At 37.7% G+C, this 24370-nt stretch overlaps 1 protein-coding gene and 1 long non-coding RNA gene across 2 annotated transcripts in view; both read left to right on the top strand.

The window, feature by feature from the left end:
• Window positions 1-1191: 1191 nt before the first annotated feature.
• IPO7 (importin 7) overlaps window positions 1192-24370 on the top strand; it is a 47647-nt gene continuing 24468 nt past the window's right edge. The window contains exons 1-6 of the mRNA XM_058545958.1: window positions 1192-1385; window positions 16248-16329; window positions 17201-17354; window positions 18201-18359; window positions 21873-22029; window positions 23835-23924. Coding sequence (XP_058401941.1) covers window positions 1302-1385; window positions 16248-16329; window positions 17201-17354; window positions 18201-18359; window positions 21873-22029; window positions 23835-23924 — 726 coding nt within the window. The 5' untranslated portion in view covers window positions 1192-1301. The remainder of the gene's footprint in view (window positions 1386-16247; window positions 16330-17200; window positions 17355-18200; window positions 18360-21872; window positions 22030-23834; window positions 23925-24370) is intronic.
• LOC131408868 (uncharacterized) lies at window positions 1402-9233 on the top strand. The gene is made up of 3 exons (XR_009220818.1): window positions 1402-3843; window positions 4060-6849; window positions 7466-9233. It is a non-coding gene; the product is annotated as an uncharacterized LOC131408868 (long non-coding RNA).

Consider the following 24370-nt stretch of genomic DNA (forward strand, 5'->3'; position numbering starts at 1 on the left):
GAAGATTAATTATTTCCATTCTCTTATATTATAGCTATTATGGTCACTCCTTGAACCTCTCTTTCCTCTTTCTTACTTGCAGCCAGACATGTTTTTTTCTGTTTGAGCAACAGAACCATTGTTTATAAGATCGGTTAACCAAATCACCTCTGCATTTTTCCTTCTCTCTTCTGGATTTTTGTCTAACCCATCCCAGCTCAAAACCAGCTGCGAAACCCTGTGTTTTATACTTTTCTGAATTCCTCAGACTAACCTTGCCCAAGACAGTGTAGATATCTATGTTGGCTGTAACACTAGGAATTGGGATTGAGGAGTGAGGCAAGCTTTCCTATTTATGTTTATACTGGCCTAACATAGTGCTTTTTTCTTTAATCTTCACACATTAATTTATTGAGATAGATATGGTCCCTGACCTGGAGGAGCTCACATCCAAATTTTCAGTCATATAAGTCGTATTCTCTGTGTCACTAGCTTGACAAAATAGAAATAAACCTACAAATAAGTTGGGTGTGCTAATCATGCTGCCAGCTAAGCTTCTGAAGGGTCTCGGAGCCAAGCTTCTTGTGTGGATAAAATAACTGTGGCTTCTAGACAGGGTCTAGTACCCTATGAGCTCTATTCTCTCTGAAGCATGAGACACAGGCCCCACTCCAGCTGCAGGTCTGCAAACCTTGCTGGCTCCCAGTTCCCGGTACTATCGCTTAAAAACCATGTTTTACACCACCACTCCTTCTCCCTTTCAGCTTCAGGGAGAGAGAATTAACATTTTTGGAGCACCTTCTATGTGTGAGGTGCTTTTCCATACATTGTGCTACGCTGTGATTGTCACAATTCCATGATGTACAAGTTAATTCTGGAATCTAAAATAGATATGTAGTAGTGCAAAGAGGACTGGCTTTGGAATCATGAAGACTGAGCTTTCAATTCTGGCTCAGCACCGACAAGTCATTACTAGTTCATTCCTTTCTTCATTTATTCACTAAAATATTTATCGAACTCCATTTTTTCTTTTCGAATAGCAAGACCTGTCTGTAGGAGCGACAGTCAGGGCCACGTGGGCTACTGACTGCACATGTGGACTACATCTCCCAAGGTGCTCCGCTGGCGCAGCGACAGGAAGTGGCCGGAGCATCTCCCGCCTCCACGCCGAGGGGAAGAGGTTCTATCCGGGGCCTTGGCGCTTCTCTTTCCTTTCGCGCCGGTTGCCGCTGCGGAGCGCGGCGGGTCCATGTGCGCAGTGAGCGGCGCTATTCCTGGCCCAGTAGCACTCGAGACCCGGGTTTGAGCGAGTCCACGCTGCGATGGACCCCAACACCATTATCGAGGCCCTGCGGGGCACCATGGACCCAGCCTTGCGTGAGGCCGCGGAGCGCCAGCTCAATGAAGTAAGGACGCCGGGCTGGCGGCGGCGGGCGGGCGGGCGGACTGTGGCAGGCCGAGCCCTCCTGGCCTGGCCGGAGGCGCGGACGGCGTCGCTAAGCGGCCGGACTGGAGGGGTGGGGCGGGGACTTGTCGGCGACTGCCACGCCGGGGCGCCTCAGGCTGCTGCGGTGGTGGTGGCGGCGGCCAAGGCAGCCTTTGCGTCGGATCCTGAGCTGGGCCTCTGGCTGCGGTCGAGGCATGAGGAGCCGGCTGAGGCGAGGCGGGCGTGACGGGCTGGACACATGGCTGGCTCGGGTGGCCGGCCGCCCTCTGGCTCATTCCCAGCTCGTTCCTCGCGCCCAGAAGGGGGCGAAGCTCACCGGGAGGTTTCTCAGACGTTTCCGGGAGCGTTCTCGCCGGCGCCGGGCTTGCAGGGGCTCCTGGGAATGCAGAGCTGGTCCGCTGGGGGCTGCCCAGCTTGTCGCTTGTCGCTTCCCTGGGCTGATCAGTGACCTGCACAACTTTCTCTGCTCCGGCTGAGTGCTGGGAAACGCTTTCAGAGGCGACCCCCGCCCCTGGCAGGGCGAGGGTGGTGCGGGATACCCAGGGGAGTCTGATTCACTGCTCTTCTGCTCTAATAATGCCTCGGTTGGGGAGGAAGGGCGATGGAGTGCCAAGTGTCAGGTGGAGCGCATCCTTCTAGGTAGAGCTGCACCACTCATTTCTTGACTGACCTTGGCCGAGTCCCTTAACCTTTAGATACTGAGTTTCTTCCCATTCATGAAATTAGGCCACAGGGGTGCCGTGACAGTCCAGTGAGACAGCGTACGACAGAGTGCCTTGAAACGTGCCAAGCTCTATATCAGCTCGCTGAGAGTTGGTTTCTTTTTTTGCCATGTTTTTGGGGGACCACCCCTTGGAAAACAGCCTTATTATGTGGATATTTTATTGTACTGTCTTCAGTTTCATTCATTCTTTCTAAATTTCTGCAACTTTTATATTTTAGTGAGTATTTTAAAGGCTTCTTAAAAGGTCCGCGGTAACTTCCTATGCCAGTTAATAATTGTCTTTTGGTATACTACTGAATTTGCCAGCTTTAGTGAGGTTTTTTTTTTTAACGTAAAAAGAAGTCCCTCTTTAAAGTAGAAATTCAGTTATTTTATGCTCTCTTAGCTGGTAGGTAAATCATTTAAACATGTTATTTATATTGACTTTGAAAAGCTGCAAGAATATTCCTAATTGAACATCTTGGATGTACAATGCTGTTTTAGAGATCCCTGCCCTCAAAGAACTTATATTTTAAGACGACCACCCACAGAGTTTAGACAAATTAACTGTAAAATTATTTCAAAATAAAAAGTTGAATATTTTATATGTAAATGAAACCATTATTAGATCATACCAAGAGTGATGCTCAAATTCTTATGCTCAAAGTCACCTTGGGAGGAGCTTAGATTTCTTTTGGATATAAAATAGTGAGTTGAAACAGATTCTCACTTTGAACCATTGCTAAACTATGGAGGGAATTATGGATCACTTTTTATTTTGTTTTGTGATGGACACAGGTTAAGATGACATTATTTTGTTTGTGAAATATTAATGCATGTATAGCCTAGACATCCTAAAAGTTTAGCCGTTGTGATTTCTACCATGACTTTGCTCTAATAGCACATTATTTTGACTAAACATACTTGTGTGTAATTATTAATTTTAAAAATTATTAAAGAGTTGGTTCCCTCGTAGAAAAATTGGATAAATAATACTTCCTGCAAATTTGAAATTCATTTATTCCTCAAGTAGGTATTGAATGCCGAGTTATATTCGCTAATATATCTTCTAATAGAAGCCTGGGATAAGTATTTCACAAGCTGGTTTTTGGAAGATAAATAATCAAAATAGTATTCAAAGCATTTTTTACTTGACTGTTGAGCTGCTGTTAGAGTTTTGGAATACTCTGTAGTAGTGAACACTGCTTATCTTTTCTGCCAAAGAAAATTTGGTATCTGGCCTATATTTCTGTGATTGTTAGCTTTTTACATTTTGCAGATTTCATTCAATTATTGCACCTAGATTTTTTAGTAATTTTCCTAACGTAACTTTTCTATTAATTAGAATATTCTCATCTCTAATCTTCGTTCTATTTTAATGAAGTGCTTCTATTTGAATACTTCTTGCTTTGACTTTCTTGTGGCAGAACCTTGATTTAGGAAGTAGATCCCAGATCAGTCTTGAAACTTGACTAGTAAGAATGAGGAAGTAACATTTTATTTCTGGCAGACTTTTCTTGCTTTGGGTAACTTGCTTTGGCTAAGATAGTATGAACCAATCATTCCATGTCTCATTCAACTGAAGCTATAATTTGGTTCATTTAGTTAAAAAGAAAAAGATATTGACATTTGAATGAATCTCTTCAGCTAAGTCAAGTAATCAATCAATAACTGTAAAAATTGTAGATGTTATCTAAGTATTGTAGTGCAGATAGTTTTAATTTTATTTATTTGTTTTTCCCCCAAAGCCCCAGTAGATAGTTGTATGTCATAGTTGCACATCCTTCTAGTTGCTATATGTGGGACGCGGCCTCAGCATGGCCAGAGAAGCGGTGCGTCAGTGCACGCCCGGGATCCGAACCCAGGCCGCCAGCAGCGGAGCGCACGCACTTAACCACTAAGCCACGGGGCCGGCCCAATGTGCAGATAGTTAAAAAACAAAAAAAAGTGCTCTTGCCTCAGAGTGATTGCCCTTAACTCTTCCATCTGTTTGGAGCCCCTTTTACTCAGTTATCTCCCAGACTTGTTCTGTCACTTCCCTCTCTCACTGTTCAACTGTCTCCATATCACTGAGGAGATCCCTGACTGACATGCTCCCTAGCTCCCTTCGCTTATTTATTTTTCTCTATAGCACTGATTTATCATACATTTTTTACTTATTGTTCTCTCCAGTATAATTTTTGAGTTTGGGGGGGGTCAGGAATTTTTGTCTTTTGTTATTGCAGTTCTTCCATTTGTCAGTGTTAGGCTTTACTGACTTCTTTTTATAATAGATAACTGTATAGGCTGTAGCTCTATTATGCCACCCTCACCTCACAGATTTTTAGGGTATTTATATATTTTTTATATTACATATAGATAAAATTAAGAAAGTCCCATTAGATGCTAGAGACCACATCGAGGACTCTTTTTGGCAGATATTTTCAAGATACATCTGACTTAGTATTCCCTACTGAGTTACTCCGTAATATATTATGAATTTTGATCCTTTTTTTTAGAACTGCTGTTATAATTTTGGAACCCACTGTCATGTCCCCATTTGAAGTATCTTCATGGAGCAAGCTTTGTCTCAAAGACTGGAGAAAACCAGTACAAGTATTAGCAAGTACAAGTATTCTTGGATGTATAATTGAAAACCCCATTTGCCATTTAATTTTTTAATTTTTTTTTTAACTATTGAAGAGTCTGTACTAGCTGGGGGATCTTAGAGAAGTTAGTTCTAAGCATCATTTTTGTTATGTTTAAAATGAAAGTAGGGGCCGGCCCAGTGGTATAACAGTTAAGTTTTCGTGCTCCGCTTCAGCAGCCTGGGATTCGCAGGTTCAGATCCCCGTTGTGGACTGACACACTGCTTGTCAAGCCGTGCTGTGGCCGCGTCCCATGTAAAGTAGAGGAAGATGGGCACGGAGGTTAGCCCAGGGCCAATCTTCCTCAGCAAAAAGAGGAGGGTTGGCAATGGATGTTAGCTCAGGGCTGATCTTCCTCACACACACACACAAATTATAAAATGAAAGTGGTAATAGTATGTATGTCATTGTGTTATGTGAGTTGAGTGAGATCATGCATATAAAAAATTTAGGAAAGTGTTTGGCACCTACTAAGTTCTCTCCATGTTATTTGAACTACTACGTAAGTGCCAGTTGATTAGCCAATCCAAGATGCCATACATTTTATTTCCTACCTCAGTCTACTAACTTAGTAATTGTACATTTTGGTGGAAAATGATAGCACTAATCGAGAAAGAACACAAGTGCCTGTTCTGTGGACACTGAGACCACTGGTAGATAGCCTTATTGTAACATGAAAATCAGCACAATTATAAGCACAGTGCCTGGCATATTATAGGCTCTCAGTAAATAGTTGTTGAACGTGAAGAGAAATAAGAACTTGAATAGTAGTCAGAAATGTTGGAATACTCATCTTTGAATGTTTGAAATAGATTTTGATTACAAGGATCTATTAGCACTTCTAATTTAAATTCTATACTTTGAGGTCAGTTGACTTCTGTATATCTAGAAGTGCAATTTTTCAGAATTTGTTTAGGTAATCTAAAATATGTGACATTTAGTATTCATTCAACATTAATTATTATGTTCCAGAGACTGATTGCTCTTGGGGATACAAAGACTGTCCTTTCCTACATGTATATATACACACATACACACACACTCAGAAATACTTGTTTCTTCTTTCGTAAGATAAAGATAAAACATCTCTGAAAGTTTTTGGCAGATTATTATGAAAGACAACAGTCTCTCTGCTCTCCTCCTGCTTTAGCTGCCAGTGTTCTTCAGTGGAAACCTTTCTGTATACAAACCTTTACTCATGCTGCTCATCCCTCCTATTAAGGTTTTATCACCTAGAACTAAATTTTTCCTATCCATAAGTCTTATCAATGCCATCTTTTCCTACTCTGACCTTCTGTGGTACTGTGTGAATTCAAAACTCATCTTTTTAACACCTAATCTTATATATTCTTCCTTACATTTTATTTTAGCTATTTTAATTTTATTTGAACTAGGTGATTGCTGTCTCTTCCACTCTAAAAGTTCATTGATTTTGAACTTATCTCCAGTGGGAATCTTTAAATCAAGATTTTTTTTTTTAAACCCTTTGGTATTAGCTGAAAGCAGACACTTAACAAATAATTGTTTCTGTTATTTAAAAATATTTGAAAAAAAATATTTGCATGCCTATCATGTGGCAAATACTGCCGTTGATGCTGGCTTTCCAATACTGTACACAAGACAGAGTCCTGGCTCTCATGAAGCTTACATTTGAACTGAAGTTTTAGATGTTATGGCAGGAAAAATTTTTTTGAAATACTTATTCTGAATGACAGTTCCCATTCTGGTTCATTTAATAGCAAATATCTTTGTACTAGGCACTGAGCTAAATGGTAGATACAAAGAAATTCATGATTCCTGCCTTTCTGGAGCTGTATAGTCAACACAGCCTTCATAATACACGTGGTCAGGACTATGGTAGAGCTATGTGTAAGTTTTAGATGAGGAAACTATTAAATCTGACTTTGGTTAAGGCAGATATGATCTCAGTATCAATATTCTCTCCCTTTTATGCTTGCAGCCAAGAAAAATGCCCTAAGTGGAATTAGAAGGCTTACCTAGAAGCCTTTTAAATCCTCAGTTCCTGAGCTTAATGTGCTATAAGATGGTTATGTAGGCAGAAATGACACTTTCTCACATGCTTTATGTAAAAAGTAAGTGGACTTAGCTTTGATAGTTTCTTGATATTTTGTGTTTATGTTTTACATTCATAAACTGAGTCACTTCTGGGGTTTTCACAGATGGTTACTATCACTACTGGAAGTGATAAATTTTATTTATAAGTGGCTAATTTGATTTCATATTATTAAAGGACTTAATGAAATGCTTAATTAATGAAAATCTTCAATCTGGAAAGTGCAAAATGTTTACAGGACATGTCTAGAAATTCAGTAAAATATTTGTAAGAATATAGTGTATGTTTTTGAAAACAGAGTCGTCTGTAGTCTGAGCAGGTAACATTCCTGAATTAGGAATATTGTGAAATAGATGCTGTTTTGAATTTGGGCGAGAGAAAGTCCCTGGATACTTTGGCTGTTAGACAGGAAGTAATTCAGTGACACAGCGTGTTCGAGATCTGAAAGAAAGATAACACCTTATTAATATTTGTAAGAAAACGATTTTCTTTTTCAGGTATTGTAGATGCATATATCATTTTACTTATCGTTTGTTTCTGTCAGTGGCACATTAATGACGAGTTTGATTTAAAGTGGGTTTTTTCTTTTGGTCACTAAGTAATTTATAATTAAGAAATTTTTTTAAACTCCTTAGTTGGAAAGCATTCAAGTATTACCGCTATTTAATGAAAGGCAGGAAGAGGACTCAGTGAAGAGCCTCAGCTTGGTCCTGATTCTACCACTGTGATGACTTAACCTCATTATGCCTCATATTTCATGTAGGTAAAATAGATATAGTATTTGCCTTTGTCAAATTCTTTAGTAAAACAGAGGGGTTAGAAATCCCTTGGCTCTTGAAATTATCCAGTTGTATTCATTTTATGTAAACTCTGATGTCGCAGTACCCTTGAGCCTCTCTCTTCCTTATAAATGGTGTAAAGTACAGTAGCTAATTGCAAGTCTCTTTGGTTGCATTCCAGTGGAGAGAAATAATAAAAATTTACCTCTTAAAAAGTAAGCTTTAAAAGATATTGACATTAGGTGATTACATTGGAAAATGTGGGTCTAATGGGGAAAGTGATATTAGAGAAAACATAAGTTTTAAGTCTGGTTTGAGGAGCTGGTAAACATCAAGGAGAAAATGTCTAGCAGGCAATTGGGAATGTGAAACTGAAGCTTAGGAGAGAAAACAGCGATGGAAAAGTGATTTTTCTTCTGCAGGCGAATTGAGAGGAAGGGAGTATGATCCAGAGGTGAAGGGCGGACTGGAGGGCCACACTTGGGGCCATGCCCATTTTTAGGACTTTGAGAAACATGGGAAAAAGGAGACTGGAGTATTGTCCATAAAGTAGGAGGAAGCCAAGAAAAGGAACTTCAAATAAGAAGGTTGCGGGTAATTTAGTTTCCTTTTTCTTTAAATGAATTTCATAAATTTTCTACCAGTGAACATGAATTACTTTCGTAATAAGTAGAAAGCTGTTAGAAAAGGAAAGGATTATTGACATTTCTAAATGAGAGAAGTTAAAACAAAATGAAGACTTTGTGGGGGAGAAGCTTTTAAAATATTGGTGACGTTGGAGAAAGCAATTTCTGATTACAGAGTTAGTGAATGGAATGCTAGTAGCAGGGTGAGGATAAGATTGTAGGTTAAAAGGGTATTAGTAGAGTCAGAGAAAATTTGTTTATATGAGTATATGTGTTTTTCATTTTTTTCTTTTGTAAAGTTAAACTTATTTTGGGGAGGGGCAGGGGAAGCTGCCTGTGGAGTAGAAGTTTTTCAGGCCTATTATTACTTGTTGTAATGATAGTTTTCCACCTGTAATGTTTTATAGTGATCTATCCTAGAATTACATCCTTCCTGCTGCTTCAAGACCTTATTTTCCTACAGCATAGATCTGATCATGTAAAAACTTTTTTTAAAAGTTCACACGAGTTCTTGATGTGGTCACAATTTACCTATTCATTTTTGTCTTTCACTATTCTCTTTCATTCTCCTAATAATCTCTTTAACATAACCCATACTTCTTTTCTTTTTAAAAATCTTTTCTCCTCATCGCTGTAGGTTTAAGTCCTTTAGGGTCTAACTCAAAATTTTACATATTAGTCCAATTAGAATTAATCTCCCAACCTACCTTATAGTGGTCTTTTATCCGTATAGTGTCTGGCAAGGTGTAAGTACTAGTAAGTGGAGTAGAGTTAAAGGAGATGGAGATGGAGTTGGGGTCATTGAAGAATTTTGATGAGATGGATTAAGGGTGAATGTCGAATTATCTGGGTTGATGACAAATAATGGGAAGGTAAGAAGTTGCCTAAAAAGGTAGTTTGTGTTATGGTTAGCAGCTTTTAAATTTGAGTATTAGCAGTTTTTAGCTCTACTTAATGATGTATAACCAGCCCTGGTGGTCTAGTGGTTAAGATTCAGCACTCTCGGGCCGCCCCGTGGCTTAGCAGTTGAGTGCGCGCGCTCCGCTGCTGGCGGCCCGGGTTCGGATCCTGGGCGAGCACCGACACACCGCTTCTCCGGCCATGCTGAGGCCGCGTCCCACATGCAGCAACCGGAATGGATGTGCAACTACGACATACAACTGTCTACTGGGGCTTTGGGGGAAAAATAAATAAATAAAATCTTAAAAAAAAAAAAAAAAAAGATTCAGCACTCTCACCTCTGCAGCCTAGGTTCATTTCCTGGCCAGGGAACCACACTACACGTCTGTCAGTTGTCATACTGTGGCGGCTGTGTGTTGCTGTGATGCAGAAAGCTATGCCACTGGTGTTTGGAATACCAGCAAGGTCACCCATGGTGGACAGGTTTCAGTGGAGCTTCCAGACTAGACAGACTAGGAAGAAGGACCTGGCCCTCACTTCTGAAAAAATTGGCCGTGAAAACCCTATGAATAGTAGCGGAGCATTGTCTGATATAGCTCTGGAAGGTGAGAGGATGGTGCAAAAAGACCAGGCAGGGTTCCATTCTGCTGCACACAGGGTCACTAGGGGCCGGAATCAACTTGACAGCACTAATAGCAACAAAAAAATGGTGTATGATGATCCATTTGTTGCTTCAGTTCTCCTAGTTCTCTGACTGCTAGAAGCCAGGACCTTGAAGAGGGGCCTATAATTAGTGCCATCATGCAGAAGTTACATTTATATTTGACTCATATAAAAGATTTATTGTAGCATCTTCTGAGGCCTATATCCATGTTTGCCAAAACTGTTGGGGATAATACCATAATTACTCAAATTTTAAAGGATTTTTGTGATAAAGATTGATGCTAGTGATGTTTTTACTTCAGTTTGTTTGTTTGTTTGTTTATTGTGAGGAAGATCAGCCCTGAGCTAACATCCGATGCCAATCCTCCCCTTTTTTGCTGGGAAAGATTGGCCCTGGGCTAACATCCGTGCCCATCTTCCTCTGCTTTATATGGGATGCTGCCACAGCGTGGCTTGACAAGCCGTGCTTCTGTGCACGCATGGGATCCGAACCTGGGAACCCAGGGCCGCCAAGGTGGAGCGCCGGCACTAAACCGCTGCGCCACCGGGCTGGCCCTTTAAGTTTATTTTTTAAATTACCATAAAAATATAAATATCTTTTAAATAGATGATAATAAATATAATAATAGTTAATGTGATAGAAAGCCTTATACATATGTGATAGTTTGCTATACCCAAGAATGCCAGAAAGTTGTTAGACACCACCCAATGCTTAAAAGAACGGTTTTTCCTCATTTGAACAGGTAATGTAAGCATTTTTGTGATCTGTGCTTATAATTGTACAGATCCATAGTCTTTTTTTTTTTTTCATTTTTAAACTTTATTGAGGTATAATTCAGATACCATAAAAGTGACCTGTTTTAAGTGAAAACCAGTGATTTTTAGTAGATTTATGAAGTTATACTGCCAACACCACAATCCAGGTTTGGAACATTTCCATTACCTCAGTAAAATCCCTCCTTCCGGTTTACAGTTAATCCCCATCCCAGTCCCAGGGGCGATTGCTAACCTACTTTCTGTCTCAGTTTTCTTGAGAATCTGATGTCTGATATTTAGTTTTTTGTGTGTGTGTGAGGAAGATCAGCCCTGAGCTAACATCCATGCTAGTCTTCCTCCACTTTATATGGGTCAGCGCCACAGCATGGCTTGACAAGCGGTGCCTCGGTGCGCGCCCTGGATCCGAACCCGGACCGCCAGCAGTGGAACGCGCGCACTTAACCGCTATGCCACGGGGCCTGCCCCCTGATATTTAGTTTTACGTCAAGTCTACTTGTTACCTTTGGGAGAATACAAGGCATTTGGGATTTCAGCTGGATGGAAATTTGTATGGGACAGGTAGATAGATGTCCCAGGTTGAGTTGCTTGTGCTATTCCTGCTGACAGAAATAGCCTTTCTTTCTTACCCTTAGTCTAGCTCAGCTGTCTGAAAGTAACACTTTTTTCGTCAATTGCACTTTTTAGATTTACTTTTGTGTGTTTTTGAAGGCAGTCAAAGTGACTTAGAATAATAGAGTAGTAAAATGCTAAGTGCTTATTTTCACAGTTCAGTTTTGTTGATTTTTTTAATAACTTTATTGAATTCAGCTGCTTAAAGTATCCAATTCAGTGGTTTTTATTATATTCAGAGTTATGCAACCATCACCACAAACTTTAGAACATTTTCATCACCCCAAAAAGAAACCTCATACCCATTAGCAGTCACTCTCCATCCCCCTGCTCCAGTCCTAGGGTACTTTCTGTCTGTATAGATTTGCCTATTCTGGACGTTTCATATAAATGAAATCATACAATATGTAGTCATTTGTGATGGGCTTCTTTCACATAGCATAATGGTTTTTTTTGTTTGTTTGTTTGTTTGTTTGTTTGTTTGTTGAGGAAGATTGGCCCTGAGCTGTCTTCTGTTGCCAGTCTCCCTCTTTTTGCTTGAGGAAGATTGTCCTTGAGCTAATGTCTGTGCCAGTCTTCCTCTAGTTTGTATGTGGGACGCCGCCACAGCATGGCTCAACGAGCAGTGTGCAGGTCTGTGCTCAGGATCCAAACCCACGAACCCTGGGCTGCTGAAGCAGAGTGTGTGAACCCAACCACTACGCCACACCACTGGGCCAGCCCCCACATAGCATAATGTTTTTAAGTTTCATACGTGTTGTAACATGCACTTCATTCTTTTTATTACCAAGTAATATTCTATCATATGTTTGGATATGCCACATTTTGCTTATCCATTTGATGGTTATGTGGGTTGTTTCCACTTTCAGGCTATTATGAATAATGCTGCTGTGAATGTTCAGGTAAAAGTAGTCTTGGTGATTTTTTTTTAATTGAAGGATAATTTACATATAATAAAAAGCTCAAAAATATATACAGCTGTCAGTTTTTCCCTAGGTACCATCATCCAGATCAAGATATGTATATATAATTTCTATTGGCCTAGAACTTTCCCTTGAGACTCTTCCCAGACAATACATTTCTTCCTCCAGGTTACCATTATTCTGACTTCTGTTAAGTATAGATTAGATTTGTCTGTCCTTGAACTTCATATAAATAGAATCACATGGTATGTACCTAAGTAGTCTGATTTCTTATGGATTTTTTTTTTTTTTTTTCTGTTGAGAAGGACTAGCCCTGAGCTAACATCCGATGCCAATCCTCCCCTTTTTTCTTGAGGAAGATTGGCCCTGGGCTAACATCCGTGCCCATCTTCCTCTACTGTATATGGGATGCTGCCACAGCATGGCTTGACAAGCGGTGTGTAGGTCTGCGCCTGGGATTTGAACCTGCGAACCCCAGGCCACTGAAGCAGAGAGCGCAAACTTAACCACTGTGCCCCCGGGCCGGCCCCCATTTTTTATATTTAAACCTTAAGAAGTTAGAAATTGATAAAGGTCCTTTGTTAATGTAACATTTATGGAGTTCCTGTTGTACTGTAGGAAGATACAGTGAGTGGCATGTGCTCACTTTTATCTCATATGTAGCTATGTATGTGTCCTGCCAACTAAAACACTGGTTGTGGTGGTTTTTGTTGTTTTAACATGACTCCTAAACATAAACCAACAACTTCATTTGGGGTTCCAATCATAGAAAGCAGTCTTTTTCAACTCAGAAGGAAAAACTGCAGTATTGGGACCTCAAAAGAGTGTTATATATACAAAACTACATATGCTATATTTTATGGGTGATTTAAGGAACTAAAGAGTAATTTGGCGATATTCAGTTTATACCCTACTGACTTTAGAACATACTGTCTGAGAAAGATGAGATTCTACTGTGTATGGATATATAAACAATGCAAAATTTATATATTGATATTTGCTAAAATATTTTCCATATTTTATTTATTCCTTACAGCCGTACTGTGAAGTAGCTTTTGTTATACTAATTTTGTAATTAAGACTTAGATTTGCTCAAACAACTTGCTCAAGAGTTAAAAATGTAGGAAGTGACATCACCTGTATTTATAACCAGGGGTATCTGATTCCAGCAGTCTGTTCCAGGAGTTCATCATTTGATGCAGGAGATAAGATATATACTGTAATATAAATGGCCTAAAAAGTGCCGTAGTACTATGGATAGTAGTGTCCTTTGTGGACTCATTTGTCTATCCCTTAAATATAAATACTGTTTTTCACTCTACACTGCCCCTAGGTGATCTCAACTGCTTCCAAGGCATTTTTTTTTTTTATTGATTTGATAAATTTGTTGACTATCTTAAATGCCAAGAATCATATGAGGAACTGGGTATACAAACAGTATAGTCCTTACTCTCAGTGGAGCTTAAAGTCTAATTAATAGGAGAGGCAGATGTAAAGCCAATCTACAAATACAATAATTACAGATAAGTAATAAGTGTTGTGAAGAAAAAAACCCTGGAGATTATGAGAGTAATGCGGAACCCTACTTTAGCTTGAGTCATCAGTCAGGAAAAGCTTCTCTAAGGAAATGTTTAAGCTGAGACCCAAAGAATGTGAAGCTGTGAACTAGTTAACTCTGGTGGAGCATTGGAGAGAAGAGTGTTGTAGTTAGAAAGTCATAGCATGTACAAAGACTCCGAAATGGGGTAATATGTTTGTTATTGAAAGAACCTAAGGAAGGCTGGTAAAGTGGGGCAATAGGGGATGAGAAAGTTTCTTTAAATAAGGCTGAAGAAATAGGCAGGGGCAAGATAATGCAGGGCCTTATAGGCTTTGGGAAATAGAGTAGAAAGTTGGTAAAAGCTTTATTTAAAGGGAATTGGTTTACAATTTTAAAGATTGTTGGCTGCTAAATGGAGAATGGTGTGGGGGGGTGGCAAATAGTTACATTAAGAGAGATGACAGTCACTTGGTCTAGGTTGGTGTTAATGGGAATGGAGAAAGTGGATATATTAATTATACAAGCATTTTGGATATCGAATTGACAAGGCCTGATGTACTGAATTGGGATAAAAAAGAGGGAAGTATTAACGATGACATTCAGGTTTTAGACATGAATAACTGCGAGGATAGTAATAATTTTATTTATTTATTTATTTTTTCCCCCAAAGCCCCAGTAGATAGTTGTATGTCATAGTTGCACATCCTTCTAGTTGCTGTATGTGGGACGCGGCCTCAGCATGGCTGGAGAAGCGGTGCGTCGGTGCACGCCCGGGATCCGAACCCGGGTCGCCAGCAGCGGAGCGTGCGCACTTAACCGCTAAAGCCCCACTGCGAGGATAGTGATGAGAAATGTTGGGAGAGGTGGTACAAGGAAGTAGAGTCACAACTTGTAGGGGGAAAGATGCTCTGAACATAATAAGTCTGAGAAGTCTGTGAGATAATGAAGGTAGGGATGTTAAATAGATCTGTTAGAGTGATCTGGACTGGAAATAACATATTTGACATATAGGTGGTATTTAAAGACAGGGGTTGGATGAAATCATCCAGAGAGTGGAAAAGATAGCCTATGACTGAGTCCTGGTACCAGGTTCTAGCATTTATAGATTATATAGGATGAGAAAGCAGCAAGGAGCCCAAGGGACCAGGATGAGTGGTGTATGAATTGCATAGATGGAAGGGTGTTTCAAGAAAGTGGTAGTGGTTAACTGTTCATATCTATTTAGAGTACTGGAAAGGGCTAATGCCTCCGCTTCACCCACCTACTACTCCTGTTCAGGTCTTAAATTTAAGCTTTACTTCTGGGTTAGGAGATTCTCCTTTTGATTCTTCCATAGTGTCCTCTACTTCTTCCATTATATTTTATTGCAATTACCTGTTTGATTGTCTTGTTTTCCTTCACTAAACTGTTAAGTTTCCACGAGGTCATGGAGCCTCATTGTCTCATTCCACACTGTATCCTTAGCTCCTGGCATAGTGTCTTGCACCAGGAACACCTAAATAAATAATTTTTGGAGTAACTGAGTAAAATATTACTCTAGGTTCTAATGTGGAAGAAATTTTTTATATCCAGAGGGAAATTTTTCTGCTTCTAAGAATATGTTTGTAGAATGTTTAGGGGAAAGAGTCTGTAAAGAGGAAACTAAAATAAAAATCACTATTGTTCATTGGAACATGTGCAGAAAAATACTAAAACTTGGGCTGGAGGGAGGAGATGACATTATTGGTGATGGTTTTTATCAGTGGAGAGGGAATGAAACAAAACATACCAGACGGGATCTAACTTGAATGTTTAGTTCTTTTAAAAGAATGAGAAACAAATATGGCCAATTTAGGAATCATTAAGTAGCTTTTTTGTACTGTTAATGAAAGTGATCCAGGTCCATAGTATAAAATTTGGAAAATAGAAAATGTGTAAAGATTAGCTCCTCTATAATCCCATCACCCCAGAGATAACTATATTAGCATTTTTGGTGTATGTCATTCTTTTCTGTATATGTTGCATTGCATATTCCTATAAATATATTAAATTATCATCATGTAGTTTGTATCCTACTTTTATTGTGTGTTCAAAGCTATTGATTTTTAATTTTCTATTGAAATATAACGTGCATGCAGAAAAGTTATCATAAGGGTACAGTTAATTAATTTTCACAAACTGAACACCCTTATATAAAACAGCCATATTAAGAAATAAAACATTATTAGTACCTTGGAAACCACCCCCCAGGCTATTAATTTTTACTGATTTAGTTTGTGTATAGCAACTTAGTAGAACATCTCTGTGCAGAAATTTTTATTGAGTTGGGGAAATAGGTATCACAGAGGATATTGTTTTTGAGCTGCTGCCACCAGTGCACCAGTGTAGGTTAAGAATGCTAGTTGGGCTGAATGGGAAGTGCAGCGGTATGCAGACAAATGCAAACATCCAAAATGTTTTAGGAGTTGGGTTATTAAATTTTTTTTAGTTCATTGTAGGTGAGTGATAGGAAATAAGGCTGGGACCAGCTTGTGGAGAGCCTTTTGTGCTAGCCAAGCAGTGGAATAGAGTACTGAAAATATTTATTTGCAGAAATTTAAAATGTATTTTTTTGTTTGTAGGCACACAAGTCTCTGAATTTTGTTTCAACACTGCTTCAGATTACTATGTCAGAACAACTGGATTTACCTGTGAGACAGGCAGGCAAGTTTCCTGAATTATTTTCTTGAGTATATGTAAATATACTGTTTAAAAGGTTCATAGTTGAATAGCAGAAATATCTTGGGATGGCCCGTTAGTGATTTTTCTTCCCTGAAAATTGGTTTACCCTCATGTGTTTCCGACAAACAGCAAGTGCCTTGATACTTGGTGGCAGAGTTTAAAGGAATGTGATATTTCATTGAATTAAAAGAGAAGCTGGAAGGAGAAATTGATGGGGTTTATTAAAAGATTCTATGTATTTCCTGCTTCCCTCCCTGATGGATGATTCTAAGATACAAACCTCTTTGTTTATGCAGTTGTTCCTCACAGCTGTTTGCTTTTACTGTTTCATTTTAACCATTTAGAATGTACTATATCTTAGTTCTGGTTTCAACAAGACATTGAGCAGTTCCCTCAGTATCAAACAAAGTCTGTGAAAATGTGGCATACTACTTCTGATTTACCTTTAGTCTTCAAAATATTGGTATGTCTACATGTTTCTGTCATTAGAGGCTTCATTTAGAAAACTGATTTGGTAAAATTAATCTAAATAGCTTGCCTACAGAAAACAGGATAAAAAGTGTTATTAAATAAATGTGATGTAAAAAAGTCTTAACAGTTTTGTTTGTAGTGTGTTTATTTGCAGAGTTGTCTTAGGCTATATGTTTAATAATAACTTTGTGGGTGATTATTGTAGTTGAGTATTAAATTTGTGTTTTGATTATCAACTTTTAAAATAATAGAATGCAGTATTTTGTTTTTAAAAGGATAGCTTTACTAACAATGGTTGGTCTGAAAGAAATTGAGGTGTGGACACTTATAAGGGATATTTACAGTGCCATCACAGTAAATACTCTCTTGATCTATATTTTAGGTGTTATCTATTTGAAAAATATGATAACACAGTATTGGCCTGATCGCGAAACGGCACCAGGGGATATATCCCCTTATACTATTCCAGAAGAAGATCGACATTGTATTCGAGAAAATATTGTAGAAGCCATTATCCACTCTCCTGAACTCATCAGGTATATATTTTAAACTTATCCATTGTTGCAGTATATAATTTGCAAGGTTTTTTGGGGGTGTGGAGTAGGGGGAGAGAGGTCTTTTCAGAACATTCAAACCTGTCATTTTTGTAGCAGAAAACTTAAATGCTGTTACAGGAGAATTCCTTTTTATTTTCTTACTGCAATTGAATTTTATATTTATAAAACCAAAAACTTTTAAACTTCATGTAAAACTCGCAAAACATACTGTGATCAGATGAAAGAGGGTAAAGAAAACTACAGAATGTTGTCATATACTTTATATTGTATAGTCTTTTGATATTTTAAAACACTTATTTCTATATGATGTTGCAGATTTTTTTTTTTTTTTTTTGAGGAAGATCAGCCCTGAGCTAACATCCGATGCCAGTCCTCCTCTTTTTGCTGAGGAAGACTGGCTCTGGGCTAACATCCGTGCCCATCTTCCTCTACGTTATATGGGACGCTGCCACAGCATGGCTTGACAAGCGGTACGTCAACGCGTGCCTGGGATCCAAACCTGCAAACCCCGGGCCGCGGCCGCTGAAGCGGAGCTCGCACACTTAACTGCTACGCCACTGGGCTGGCCCCATGATTTTGCAGAATTTTTATTGAGAATAGTTGATGTTCTAAATGAAACTTGTCAGTTGATGATAGAGATGAAAAATAAGAAAAATAAAATCACTTGCATTTGTAACATTTGTTGAGTTTCTTTTAAATCAGTATTAACAGATAGTTTTTGTTCAGTGACTTATTTTGTCTAAATAGCCATTTTCTTTGTATGAGTTAGCAAAATTTTATCTAGGTAGCATTTCTTCCTCCTTATTGTTTATTTTTGACTTTCAGGGTACAGCTTACTACCTGTATTCATCATATCATCAAACATGATTATCCAAGCCGCTGGACTGCCATTGTAGACAAAATTGGCTTTTATCTTCAGTCTGATAACAGTGCTTGTTGGCTAGGAATTCTTCTTTGCCTTTATCAGCTTGTGAAAAATTATGAGTAAGTGTCTCTCTCAATTCCTATAGAGCTTTGAGAAGTAGGAAAAGTTTGGAAAATTTAAGCTAATTTGTTTGAACATCTAAAATTACATTTGGTATATATATTAAAATTAGTAAATTATATGTTGATTTTTAATTCAGTGTTTTGTTTTTGAAATAGCATTCTTATTTTAATTCTGCAAGCTCTTCTGTTGATTCAACTAAATAACTCCTTGTGCCCTTTTTTCTTAATCATTATCTGTTTTCCTATTCAAAAACCGAGTTATCTCTAACTCTTCAATATGAGCTCCTCAATATGTGCTGATAAAAGGGCTAAAGATAAATATTTTTAAAATGTGAAGGGGATCAGAGTACATTGAATATTAGAGCTCTTTATTACTTCTGGCTTTCTGTGAATTTTTATCTTAATTTGGGTTCTTGTTAAGTTTCAAGAACCCACCTCTAATTCTTTAAGAAGAATATGTTGGAATTTCACATGATCATTTTTAATCATTGTGTTTTGAGGGATTCACAGTCACCTGTTTCAGTGTTTGCATATTTGAGCAAATTATAGTTCATGTTAAGTAATCAGTATCAGCAAGAAAGGTTTTAGGCCAAGGGATCATTTTAGATCTGGGTTTAGGGATCAGAAAAAAAATCTAACCTTGGAAGTTGAGGTGTAGCACTAAAAGTAGTAAGCCAGATGTTGAAGGGATTTTCTCTTAAGTGTGTAGTGACAGTAATGAAATTGGTAGGCACTTGAAAGTTTTGATATCAGAAAACTATGAGGAAGGCATGAGGAACACTAACACCATGATGGTGGCTTTATTTCCAGTCCTAACAGCTACACAGATGCCATTGTGAGCCCTGTAATTGTGGGGCTTGTAGTTAGCCTCCGATACCCTTTTTGGGTCCCAACTCAAAGTAGCTGATGAACTGCTGCTTTTGTTCTGAGCAGGAGAGAAATACACCATTTACAGCATTGGTACTGGTGTTTTCTTGTGTTCCCACCAGCTACCCATCTTCCTGCTAAGGAATGTTCCAGCTGTTGCTCCAACCTCTGTCAGAGTGCCAGTTGTTGTAGTTCTGGTAAGTGAGTGACTAAAACGAGAGAGAATAACAATAATAAGCTGTCATTGTCATTGAGGTTCAAGTCTCTCCTGTCCTATAATCGTAGCAGGAGAGAGTGTGACAGGGGTTTTTTAAATGGGAGACATAGGAGGCTGCTACAGTATTGGAATTCCAGTTCATTTTCAGCCAGTGTTCAATTGTGGAGCACAAGGTGTTCACAAGGGATCTGTGTGGACTGAAGCAGTGCTAAGAAAATTCATGGAGAAATTGGAAGTTGTGGCCCTCAGGAGCATAGAACCTCAGGAAATGCTTATCAGTTGAAGGAGCACAGAAGGAGCATTTGAAGAGGAAGGCTTGTCACACTGGAGTAGTATGAACAAAGAAAGAAAGATACAGAGATGGAATGAGACACTGTCTTTAGTGGGTAGTGAGGAGACCACTAAATGGTATGGATAATTTCTGCTGAGAGGTTGGGGATAATTTTGGACTGGTAAATTGGGACCATGTTAAAGAGGGTTTTGAATGCCATGATGGGGAATTTGGATATGATCTTTTAGATACTGATGAACCATTGAATTTTCTTTTATTTTTTTAAACAGAAAAGTGATGAGCTAGTATTTAAGGATTTCCTATTAGCATGGCTCACCAGATTGACACACTAACTTGTGGTAGTAGGCTTTTATTAGTGTCACATTTTCATGCTCTCAGGAGCTTTCAGGTCTTATGGGATAGTAATTTGTTTCCTACCATAAATTACTTTTATACCCCTTGGCTTAGATTACCAACTAGTATCACCCAGCTTCCAGTCTACTATTCAATGTAGAGAGGGAGATAGGAGAGAAGAATATCTAATATGGAATGAGTATTCAAACTCTCTTAATGTGTTAGATAAATGGAGAGAGGTGCATAATGTAGTTCTCACCTTTATTGTTAAAAGAATATTATTATAATTATTAGTTTGTATAATCAGATTGGAGAGTGCAAATGGCTTCCTTTTATAAATTGTTATTTTGTTGACTCAAAGAAACATACAGATAACCTTTAAAAATGTATGCTAGGTGTAATTTCTCAGCACATTAAAATAATATTTAAAATAATCTGTCAGTTAATTGTTTAATAGTCTCAATCATTATTAGTGTGAACATTTTTCTTGGTGTTTTTTGTTCTTGGCAATTTACTTTGGTTCTCATTTCACCCAGGAGGAAAAAAGAATCTAGCCTTTTAAGAGGGTCTATCTTGACCTTTTAAAAATGTGCTCATATGTTCAATTTTTAAATACATTTTTCCCCTTCAAAAAGGCTACCAATAGATAAAACTGGAGTCTGATAGGGAAAACCAATTTAAAACAGTTCACATAATCTAAACCAATCTAAAACAATAAGCTGTGCCTTTTAAAATAATGACTTCTTAACCATTAGTCTGTATTTTGCAAAGCTATTCTGCCTGTTGACTCTTTAATAAGGGAAGCTGGAGTTTCTTTCTCATAGTTCTAAACTATAAATTCGATTATTTAATTTTTAAAAAAAATAAACCAACAGACCTTTTAACAATACTGTTAAAATGCTAAGGAATCTATATTTGGAAATGTCTCAGTTAGGTCAGCAATTCTTTACCCGTATTCTTGGAGCAAAATGTGATTCGGAATTCAGAGTTTTTCAGAGTTTAGAAAGGTAACAAGGTTCACATAATAAACGTTATGTGGCACTCTTACTGAAATCTATACCACCACCCAGTAGTCAAACACATTATTATTACATCTGCTATAAAATATGTGAATATTCATTCCAAATTGGACAAATGAAGATCATAAATAGCCTGTTGAGGTCAGGTTTTGTTGCTGGATGGGTTACAAAAGAAATTCTGGTTTATAGTGCTTTTAGAAATAGAATATTTTCCATTTTATAGATGCCACTTGTGTTGTAATGCTCGTTATGTACATTACTTAAGGTTGATGATATATAATCGATTTTATATCAGCCGCTAATGTTTAAAAGCCAAATCATTGTAGCTTCTCAGTGTTATCAAGATTCACAATTAGAGAAAGCACAGTGAAGCCGTTAAGAGGGCAGACCCTGGATCTCAGCTGCTGAGGTTCATACCTGTATGTGTGTGCTGGGAAAGATATTTAACTTCTCTGTGCCTCAGTTTTCTCAACTGTAGAAGTGAGGATACTAGTGGGGCCTTGAAGATTATTGACCTCATAATAAATGCTCAGTAAATTTTAGATATCCTATTATTATTTGAGGTTTTTCTCAAGTTGCTTTTGCTGGTGGTTTGGTTCCATAGTAGGTTTTTCTTTTTCTAGGAATCTAAAGTTGCTTAGGAGGTATTTGTTTATATTTGTGTGAACGAACAAGTAGTTTAAATTTATATCTCATATATATACATATATATGTTAATGTGTATATATATATATAATTGTGAAATAAATTCTTACAGAATTAGTTTGTATTCCTACCCAAAGGTACAAGAAACCAGAGGAACGGAGTCCATTGGTAGCAGCAATGCAGCATTTCCTGCCAGTTCTAAAGGACCGTTTTATCCAGCTTCTTTCTGATCAGTCTGATCAATCTGTCCTCATTCAGAAACAAATTTTCAAGATCTTCTATGCTCTTGTTCAGGTAATTTTTATAAAGCAGTTTATGTATATAAAAAGGCAGTCTACCATTTGCCACATTGAAAGATAAAGAATTACAGCATCTGAATAATAATTTCATTTGAAAATCTAGATTAAGTGGATGATTTGATGGTAAAATATAAATTGCCAAAATCATAAGTATATTAAAAGTCTAACCAGGGGCTGACCCAGTGGCGTAGCAGTTAAGTTTGTGTGCTCTACTTTGGCGGCCCAGGGTTCGCAGGTTTGGATCCTGGGTGTGGACCTACACACTGCTCATCAAGCCATACTGTGGCGGCGTCCCACATACAAAATAGGGGAAGATTGGCATAGATGTTAGCTCAGGGCCAATCTTCCTCACACACAAAAAAAGTCTAACCAAGCACACTTCTCCAAATACACAAACAACTCTTATACATCTTAAATTATAAATGGGCAATCTTAAGTTCTCTTAAACCATCCAATGCTATTTACAAAATTAGTAAAATTTTCTTATACTTTTCATGTTAAGAATTCACAACTCTGAAAATCAGTTACTTGATTACAGTTCTCATCTAACACATACTCTGATATGCCAAATATACATAGATTGTCCCAATAATTACAAAAACTATTCTTAAGCTTAACACAAAAATGCTAATACTGTGGGCTTAATTGGCGTACAATAAATGGGCTTCATCATTTTTGTATATTGTTCTAAATTTTCCTGGGATAAAAGATATCCACTAAAGAAATGTTTGTGTCTGTATTCCCAGGGGAATATAGTTACTTATGAAACAGAGTTTTTGATCAGGATTAAAATTCTGGTTCTTTTTGTGCCATATAGCCATAGAAAGATTCACCTCATCTACCAGGACCTTTGATTCAATTCATGATACTATGTACTTACTTTAAAATGTCATTTAAATAGACCTGTGACTTTACCTCCACTAAGATTGTAACTGACTCATTCTGTTGTTTGGTTGGATTTTGTATGTCTTTGCCAGATTTATAAAGACAATCTAGTGTCTCCCAGTCTTAACCTAAGGGCACTTTAATGCCATTTCATTGGCTCCTTCTTATATAATTTTTTAAGTGATTTGGATAGACAATATCTATACTGTTTTCATTTTTTTTTTCCTAACTGGTAGGATCACAACTTTTAGATTAAAAATAAGCTCTTTTATAAATTGTTCTAGGGCATAGGACAAAATATTTATCTCCCCAACTAATTTTTTGAGACTAGCATACCCTGATATCAAAATAGAGCCCTGTCTCACTTGTGAAAATAGATGTCCTAAAATCCTAAATAGGATATTGATTGTATGAGCCTAGTAAGAGATAGGATTTATCCCAAGAATGCAAGAATGGATCAACAGTAAGAAATCAATTTTTGTGATTAACTCTTATAAATTACGTGAAAAGAGAGACCTGTAACCATCTTTAAGATACCAGATCAAGTATTTGATAAAATTTAGTAACCATTCCTGCTTAAAAGAAAAAACAACTCTAAGAATCCTAGAATAGAAATTTCCTTAACTTGATAAAAGATGTTCATTAGAAATCCACAATAAATATCACACTTTATGGTGAGAATAAGATATATTCTGAGTAATTTTATAAAAAGATAGGGATGAGGACTGTCATTGCCACATTTCACCATTGTAGATAACTAATCAAGTCAGCCAGATAAGAAATTTGCCTATGTACTAAAAACAGGAAATGTGGATTGAATGAAATACTTTTTGTAGGTTTTGTGAAGAGTAAAAGGAACTGGGATTTTCTTTTGCAAGGATTTTAAAATATTGATTTCTTGATTTTTTAATTTAGTATACACTACCACTGGAGCTGATAAACCAACAGAACCTGACAGAATGGATAGAAATTTTAAAGACTGTTGTGAACAGAGATGTACCTAATGTAAGTGTGTGTGTTCTCTTATGTTACTAAACACAAACATTTAATTATCTTTTGAGAATTTCAATTATTTCCTGTAACATTCTTTATGAACTTATAATTCATGATGCAAATTTTTCTAGGTAAAGAGACACCGTTTCTTTGTTTACATATGTTCATATAGTAAGTAAAAAATTGCGAAGGGTTATTTCATATATTATTGTGTAAGTGCTTATATATAGCTCTTTGTTTATTTCATCCTAATTCATCTGTTTCTTAGTTTTTAATTAAGAGCTCATAACATACATCACCTCACATAGTTACAAACTTTTTTTCCTGCGATGAGAACTTTTAAAATCTACTCTCTCAGCAACCTTTGAATATATAATACAGTATTGTTTAATAGTCACCATCCTGTACATTGTATTCCCGGAACTTATTTATCTTATAACTGGAAGTTTGTATCTTTT

The sequence above is a fragment of the Diceros bicornis genome, chromosome 7, assembly GCF_020826845.1.
Source record: "Diceros bicornis minor isolate mBicDic1 chromosome 7, mDicBic1.mat.cur, whole genome shotgun sequence".
In the NCBI taxonomy this organism is placed as follows: Eukaryota; Metazoa; Chordata; class Mammalia; order Perissodactyla; family Rhinocerotidae; genus Diceros; species Diceros bicornis.